The 9,067-nt window shown below is 50.2% G+C and overlaps 1 protein-coding gene across 1 annotated transcript; it reads right to left on the reverse strand.

The window, feature by feature from the left end:
- Positions 1-5,250: 5,250 nt before the first annotated feature.
- Positions 5,251-6,206, reverse strand: LOC121838376. The gene has a single exon (XM_042294576.1). The coding sequence runs from the start codon at positions 6,115-6,117 to the stop codon at positions 5,503-5,505; it is 615 nt and encodes a 204-aa protein (XP_042150510.1). The 5' UTR covers positions 6,118-6,206; the 3' UTR covers positions 5,251-5,502.
- Between the last annotated feature and the right edge of the window lie 2,861 nt (positions 6,207-9,067).

A 9,067-nucleotide genomic window follows, 5' to 3' on the forward strand; every position in this document is an offset into this window, starting at 1 on the left:
GTTCTGGGACGACTGGCTGTCCATCGTTGGCCTCGTTGGCTGCTTAGGCTTGGGCGGTAGAGGCCCGAATTCCGGGTGTAGACCTTGGGTGCGACGACTGAACCGGATCTCGGAAGTGCTTTCGTCGGTTCTTCGTGGGCTAGGCGTCGGACTTGCACTGCGGGCCCTCGGAGGGGTACGCGGCAGGGGCATGCGGTACCCCGCACCTCCACCAAAACGTCACGGGTGGTGACCAAAAAAAAAACAGAAAATAAACAGAAAGAATTAAACGTTTAATGTGGCGAACTTGTGCCAAAAATAAACGAGTACAAAATATAATAATAGAGCGTCGCGGGCGTCGAAGTCGGCGTAGCAGCAGAGTCGAACGCTGGTGCGAAACTGACTCCGTTCGCCTTGCGGAATCCCTTATGTACCCTCGTGGGTTTCTGGATCGTTCGGCGTAGAAGGTTCGGCGCGTAGAACATTCTGACCTCGAACAAGCAACATGGTTCTCGAATTTACCAGAACATTACTTTACAGAGTCAACAAAAATGCGCCCCCGTGGCCAGGAATCGAACCCTGGCTTTCAGCGTGGAAAGCACGCGCGATAACCGTTAGGCCACGCGTGCGCTGCCTACTTGGCCAGCTGCGCGCGGCAATACGTACAAGATGACGACGACATGGGTTGTTGATATTGGAGAGGGTGGCAGTCCGATTCGCAGAAGTCCAGACTTCGTGGAGGCGGGTTGGGTGGGTGAGCAGCGAGCCATGAGGATCTTGCACGCCGTTCAATCAGTGCATGAAAGAGCACCAGGAACATAATGACACTGTTGCTCACTGGGGTCCACTCGGGTCAAAGAATCATGCTTCAAGGAGGTAGTCCAGCCGAAGTAGAAGCTGCCGCCTCCGAGGAACCGAGGCCCAGGGTTCAGATTGAGACACCGCCGTCGCCCGGTGTGTCATCCTCTCAACGTCGTCGTCGTCATCTCGCATAGAAAAATCGAGCCCGCTGGCTTAGACAAGGCAGCACCTGTTCCCACCGTTCAGGGGCCGTGAAAGGATTGCGGCCAGCGATTCCTCGAAGCAGCCAGAGGTTCTTGACCACCGTGAAACGTTTTCTGGGGGACGCCTTCCCAAACAAAGTCTGCGCAGCCATCATAGTGCAGCGAGGTTAATAACGGTCAAGCGCGCTCCGAAGCATGATTTCAAATAGCAAGCACCCACCTTTCCAGAAAAGCACTATCTAGTGAACCCTTACTGAGAGTGGAACGTACTTCTTAAAATGGCGACGATAGCGGAGCTGACGCTACACGCTCAAATCCCAGAGCGGGTCGCGCATGCGCGATGGCGACTCCGCTTTCCATAGAGCGGAGCGGGAAAGCGAAAACGGTCTACTAAAACTCTCTAATACTTGGACAACTCAGATATCGCTTGCCCGCCGGAACTTCCCAATGCACTCAACAGCTGTGCTTGTGCGTGCTGTGTTCCGTGCACTGTGTTCAATGACGACGCCTGGACGACCGTGTGCGCTGCCATAATTACCGCTGCGCTCACCACTGGACTCTACAAAAGACTTTCGTGCGATGCCCTTAGCCGATACAAGTGGGAGATCGTCGCGATTTCAGACCCAGTCCGCCTGGGTCTGAAATCGCGATGATCTCTCTCTAGTTCGTAACGGCTAAGGGCATAACACGAAATTCTTTTGTAGAGTCCAGTGGTGAGCGCAGCGAGAATTCCGGTGGTGCAACGGTCCTGGGTTTAAAACTGGGGTTGGAACTGCGCGGTTCCAGGCTGGATAAAAACTGGTGCCCCAATTTTGGGTCTAGGCGGAGCCGGCATTTTTCATTCCGGCCTGAATCTGACATTTCCGTACGGGGAACAAGTGCGATAAGCGCGCAGGGCAGCTCAAACTATAGCGCATCCGCGTAACGGTGATTACGTGGACGCCGTTGAGCCAGCACCGGGAGGAGAAACTCATGACGTCATCGTTCAATTTCGCTCTGAGAAGTAAAAACAAACAATACGTGAGAATGACGTAGACATGCCTCTAGCGTAGTGGCTCAGTGTTGGCCGCTCCAACCCCGTGGCAGTAGGGAGTTGTCGTAGACCGCGTTTCCCCCTCCGCTATGCTTTCCGCAACGAAGAAACCGCTACTGCGCCTGCGCGCCCATTCCTTAACTGTAGAGTTCCGGGTATCGTAGCGGGTTGCGGAGGGTGTTGCGGGACAGCGGAAACGATCGACGAAAACTCCCTATTGACTGCGCTGATGATTGCGCCTCACGTCGCACGCTAGAGTTGGCAGATTTCGGCGACTGACTCATTTAAAAGTTTGCTGGCCAGTTTGTTAAATATATAGACGGAATTAGATCGTAATATTTGACCTCTGGTCTTCCTGAAGAGGTCTTCATAGTTTTCTAAATATCAAAAATGAAGAGCAGTTGCCCTTTAAAGGGGCCCTGAAACAATTTCTTGACTGTGTTTTAATTTGCACCGACACTAAGCGCACTGAACGTAGTAACTTAAATAAACTTTTCTTTTTTCCAAATTTCGCTTTATTTTAAAAGTTATAGGCAAATTAAAATTACAAAAACAAGCAAAAAATAACCTCCTTCATGACGTCCTTGGTTGCTTGAGTGGCCATGAACTAGAGGAGGGGTAGTGAGCTTAGCGAGCGCTCACGGGCTGCCGCACTCCGTGTCGACGGCGCGAGAGGGCGCCACTAAAGCATGTTCTGGATAGGCTGTATGCAGCGGGCAGCCAGAGCGGCTCTCATTGCATTTGCTGCGCGATTAAACACTAATTCGGCATGACACTTCATTGGCCACAAACGACAGCAAACACGGGATAAAGATCAGGTCAGAATGGGAGCCACTTCGCGCTGCCATACCGCGAAACGGCCAAACCGCCAGACAAAGCTGCTCGCCGAAGGCCTTCGGAACGCTCGGAGGCGGAGCCGGTCGGATCCTCCAGTCCCTACGATCGCAGCGCCGCCGCGTACATCCGGGACCTTTCCGTATCGGCGCTTGTGAGGAGAGAGACCAGACTCAAAGAACTCAAGCGTGACGTCACGTATGCACCCCACGCGACGCGACTGAAGACTGAACTGGTGGACCATGCGTGGACAATGGGGCATTCTTTTGACTTTCCGGCCACGACGACCTTGGCGAGGGAGGACAGATGGGGCGGGAGCGTCGAAAGCTCCTAGAATCGTGGTTTGTTCGCAGGGACACATCCGTGTGCAACAAAAACCGCGGCCCTCTCCACGAAGCTTATACGGACATTCTTGATAAATAGCGTTGACTTGAGGTTGAACCTTGCACTTGCTTTGTAACTACTGAAGATGCCTCCCGCATGGGAGACGAAACGTCTAATGAAATTGTTTTTTCTGTTGTGTCAAGTCGGTCCTTTTATTTTAAATCTGATCCCACTACTCCTTTCTAATATGCGCCGCCTTTTCCGCCGCTTGGTGGCGGGTATGTCGACGGGTCATTTCTTGTTTCCGTACTATATAAACTGCATTTGTTTCTTTTCTGATCTAAAATACTGAACAAAAACCACTTTCACACATATTTGAAACGGTTCGCGACACTTACATTTTGTATCTCGACTAAAAAAAAGCTTTTAGCGGCTCTGACCAGTAGTAAGCCCAGGACCAAAGACGTCACATTTTGCGCGCTTTCGGTACCGCGGGTCGCCCTCGTAGGTGGAGGAGGTTTCCGCGTCCTCCCGTTAAAACATGACGCCACTGATAGCTAGTTATTCTCTCCGTGCCCGCTGGCTTGCCCGAACCCCAAGATACCTGGAAACCGCAAAAAATGTAGACGCTTAAGGCCATGGTCCCACTGAATGTGGTAGTTTAGGTACTTTTTTGGCAGTTCATTACTCATCTCCTCTTAAATACTGTTTTGTGGGATTGGTGTCATTCGTAAGGCAATGCAATCCTCTTTCATTTGATATTATGTATGTGTTGGTTTATACTGCTCTTGCGCATTTGTAGCGTTGCGAATATGATGGCGCGGACCCTCACTTGCTCCGCTAGTTCATGTTTTATGAACGATGCATTAAAGGTAACACGGTTCCAATATAGCAGTTTTGTTAAGATGATGTCGGAGCAGAATGTAACGATACACTTTTTTGGTATTTGCACTACTTTGTTGTTTTTTTTTCATCCTTCCAAATATTGCCCTAAAATTGACATTTTACAGCACAAATATGTTTTTAACGACAAGCGCTAGGGCAATGAAATTAGCTACAGATGTAGTGCTTTTAATTGGTAATATGCAGAAAAATATTTAATGTTGTGTAAAATTTTTTTGATTAGATATTTTATATCAAACGTAGCACTTTTTTGTGCTTTGAGTCATGGTACTTCAAATGCCGCTGAGGAAATAATTAAACTATGATAAAATCTTTTATACACTTTAGAGCTACAATGGTTGCCCAAGAAGTGGACGATGGCTTTTTTTCATTTTCAAAGTCATAACGCTCCAGGAGCCCTTCAAGTTTACCTGTTTTTGATGCATATCTTTTTTGGACATCAAACAGATTTATTAGCATCTAATAACATTTATTGGTTGGAATAGATTAGATATACATTGCGATGTATTACATTTCACAATGATCTTGCTTTGGTTTCTTAATAGGTGTAGAGCTCAGCTAATTTTAAAAACAATTAAAAACTGTTTGGTTGTTTTGTTGCGCTACCTGGCTGATGGCAGACAAACTGCTGATTTCTAATGTTCTAAAAATTTCCGAGGGCGGCGTTGGCGTCTGTATCATCATCAATCTCCGTGTCTTTTTACCTTCCCATTTAAAAAATATATTGAAAGATTTACTATCGATAAATAAATGGTTTAAGTACTGGGTCAGGTTAATAAATCTAATACAAATAATTACACAAGCGTAGCGTGATATAATGTGTTCATTATTCGATATGGTTGAAATCAATAAACAATAAAGACGAAGAGGAAAAGAATACACCCGAGTTCACTTCATGCCTAGAGTCAATAAATGAGCTTTAGAGTATCGGCACTCCGCTCCTCAAAATTGTTTTGGGCGCCGCCATTTTGGGTGTTGTTCAGAGCAAACGCAACTGCCGATCTGTGGTATCTGGAGTAACAGGCCGATGGGGTTCTTCGCTGGCACATCTTTATTGCAGGACTACCGGAGTACGACACATAGTCACGGGCGTGAGAGAGCGGCAGGATAGCAGCGGGTGGTGCAAACGGTGCGCTGGCTCAGATAGCTATGGCGCCCCGGAACAGTGGCGCGAGACGCACGAGCGCGCGCTAGCTGTTGCCCGCTTATTGTGTCACCCATACAACACTCCCCCACACTTAGTTCAGCACAGTAATACCATTCGACGGCGTTCCAGTGCAATACTCACAAAGTAACACAATATGACAATTTAACAAAACACGAGAATAATTGAAGTTCTGGAAAGTACAAAGTACAGACATACTAAATACAAAATAATTACAGTTCTGAAAAAAACACAAAGTCCTCGTCTTTTTCTCTTCCTTCTCAAGGCGAAAACCTATTAGGCGCACGCCGTTGCCGTTCGGGATACCGGCGCTGAATTTCTTGCGGCTGGGCTGGGGAACGACCGGAGACTGGAGTTGATCCCATGTCTTGTCCCTCTACCACCGGTGACCCAACTGGAGGCAGCTCGTTCACGAGTCCCCCTTGCCCTGGGGTTGGCGATGATGGCAGGACACTCGGTATCAGCAAACCACCTTCCTCCTCCTCTGGGGTAGAGCTCTCCCGCAACCGCAGGTGGTCTTGGTGTCGCCGCCACACGAAGGTCCCCCGCGGTGTGGTCACGCGAAGCCTGTAGGAGACCGGTCCGGATCTAGCCATGACGACTCCGTGCAACCACCTCTCACCCGGCCGGAAGTTCTTGACGTACACCTTATCACCCGGCACGAAGTGTCGGTGTTTGCCACTGTGCTTCACCTGTAGCACGTCCTGCTTGCGGTGAACAGTTTCCTCTGCAGAGGGTCGCAGTCTGTCGAGACGGGTAGTGAGCCGCCGCCCAAGCAGCAACTCCGCAGGACTCTGAAGGGTTGTGGCGTGCGGTGTGTTTCTGTAAGCTAACAAGAAACTTGCTAGTCGACGGGACAGAGGCCGGCCCGGCATCTCTTTTCGTAAGGCCTCCTTCAGGGTGCGGATGAAACGCTCAGCCAGCCCATTACTTGATGGATGGTAGGGGGCGGTCCTGACGTGCCTCACACCGTTCTCTCGGAAGAAAATCTGAAATTCTTGGGAACAAAATTGGGGGCCATTGTCACTGACAACAACATCTGGCAGACCGAAATGACTAAACAGCTCCCTCAGCTTTTCAATAGTTGCTTCGGCCGATGTGCTGTTCATCACAAAAACCTCGGGCCACTTGGAGTGGGAGTCGACGCTCACCAGAAAATGACGGCCCTGGAAAGGTCCCGCAAAATCCAAGTGCAGCCTTTGCCACGGACGAGTTGGCCAGGACCACGGATGCAGCGGGGCTGGACCTGGAAGACTCTGCTGCTGTTGGCAGGTATCACACGACCTGACGCGATATTCAATATCCGCATCGACCTCCGGCCACCATACATAGCTGCGTGCCAGTTCTTTCATCCTTACGATTCCAGGATGCCCTTCATGCAGCTCGTCCAGTACGCGTTCGCGCAGTCCCTTCGGGATCACAACCCTCATTCCCCACAAAAGGCAATTCTGGTGCCACGTCAGCTCGCTTCTTCTTGCAGAGTAACGCTTCAGACAATCTTCTACTTTTGCGGGCCACGCACCGGCAAGGAACCTTGCCACTTGACAGAGCTCTTTATCTTTTGCTGTAAATTGTGCGATCTCTTGGCTGCTTACCGGAAAAGACTGCAGGCGGAGACTGAGAAACGCCGCGACGTCATCCTCGTAGTCTTCATCCTGAAACCCAGGAACTGGAAGTCGTGACAAGCAGTCCGCCTCCACGTTGAGTCGACCCGGTCGGTAAACCAATCGGTACTGATAGGCGGAAAGGGTAATAGCCCATCTCTGCAGACGTGCGGCAGCAATGCTCGGAATTCCCGTCTTTGGACCAAGAATGGTTTGCAACGGTTCGTGATCAGTGACCAACACGAAGGATCGTCCAAACAAGTAGATGTGAAATTTCTTCACGCCAAACACAATAGCCAGTGCCTCCTTTTCTAGTTGGCTGTAGTTCTTTTCACTCGATGTCAAGGTTCTCGACGCAAACGCGATAGGCCGTGTGTCGCCGTTGGAGTACACCCTGGACAGGACGGCTCCGAGACCGTATGCCGAGGCATCACATGACACCTGAAGGTCTGCCTTGGGGTCGTAGTGTGCCAGGACAGGTGCGTCAACCAGAAGCCTCTTCACCATGTTAAAAGCGTCTTGACAGCGTTTGCTCCAGGTCCAGACGACATCTTTTTTTAGTAGCTCGTTCAGCGGTGCTATTGTGGTCGAGAGGTCTGGGAGGAACTTTCCGTAGAATGTCACCATTCCCAAAAACGACCGTAACTGTTTTGAGTCTTGCGGTTGAGGTGCATCGAGGATCGCTTGCACATTTTCTGCCAACACAGCTACCCCTTGCTCGCCGACTTGGTGCCCCAGGAACTTCAAACTTGCCTTCAAGAACTCACACTTTTCTTTCTTGACTCGGACGCCCTTGTCACTCAGTTTCTTTAGGACTTGCTCCAAATTCTTCAGGTGATCCCCGGCGGTCTTCCCTGTTACCAGGATATCGTCGAGATAGCAGGTTACTCCTTGAATTCCCGCCAGCAAGCTGTCCATTATCTTTTGAAACAGTGCTGGAGCTGAAGCGATCCCAAACGCCAAACGCTTGACGCGGAAGAGACCCTTGTGCGTGTTGATTGTCAGATAGGGTTGTGACTCAGGGTGGACCGGAACTTGCTGGTATGCACGACTTAAGTCTATTTTCGAGAAAACAGTCGCCCCAGCTACCGTTGCTAGAATATCTTCCAACCTTGGCAACGGGTACTGCTCCACGTCCAGGCAAGGGTTTACCGTTGTTTTGTAGTCCCCGCAAAGGCGTACAGACCCATCCTTCTTCAAAACCGGGACAACTGGTGTAGCGTAGTCACTATGGGCCACCGCTTCAATGACACCTGTCACCTCCAGTCTCTTTAGCTCTTCTTCTACAGCTGGCTTCAGGGCGAACGGCATACTTCTAGCTTTCAGAAACTTTGGACTCGCACCTTCCCTTAAGCTTAGCCGAGCCTCTTCCCCTCGCATGCATCCGAGCTCGTCCTTGAACACATCCTGGTAGCGTATTAGGATGTCTTGGAGAGACGCTTTTACATCAACGCTGACCGCGTTTAGCGATCCCAAGTCAAACTTGAGCTTGTAGACCCAGTCTCTGCCAATCAAAGGTGGCCCATCTTCTCCCAGTACGTGAAGCGGAAGTTTTCCTTTGAAGTCTCGGTACTCTACGTCCACCGTCGCCACTCCTTTTGGCTTGACACGCTCGCCGGTGTACGTGCGCAGTATTAGTGACGCCGGAGACAGCTCTGTGCGAGGAAACAACGATTGGAACTGGCGTTTCGAAACGATAGACACGGCAGCACCGGTGTCTAGTTCCATCTGAAGAGAAGCGTTCCCGACCTTGAGCGTGTAGTAGAACGGCGCATTCATGTTTCTGTCTTGAAGCCCGTATATCGCTTCACTCTTTTCTTCCTCAGCGGAGAAGTTTCTGAACTGATTTGCTCTGCCTGGTGTATTGGCCAGTGATGCTTTACAGAAACGTTGGAAGTGACCCTCACGGTTGCAGCGATAACAAATAGCGTTACGGTGCGGGCATGACGAGGCAATGTGCTTAGGGGACCCACAACGGAAACATTTGTCCTGAGCCCCCACTACCGCTTTCGGTTTCACCGCCGTCAGTTTCTGCAGTTCGAGTTGGTCGTTGTCCGCCTTATTATGACACGCCTGCACATTCATGGTGGCTCTTTCAATAGTTAACGCTTTTTCCACAGCTTTCTTGAATGTCAGGCTCTCATCTTCGGCAAACAAAACTCTCTGAATGTCAACACGACTCAGACCGCTGACGAATCTGTCTCTGAGGGTTTCTTCCAGG

Source organism: Ixodes scapularis, unplaced genomic scaffold (assembly GCF_016920785.2).
Source record: "Ixodes scapularis isolate PalLabHiFi unplaced genomic scaffold, ASM1692078v2 PGA_scaffold6__148_contigs__length_123643588, whole genome shotgun sequence".
In the NCBI taxonomy this organism is placed as follows: domain Eukaryota; kingdom Metazoa; phylum Arthropoda; class Arachnida; order Ixodida; family Ixodidae; genus Ixodes; species Ixodes scapularis.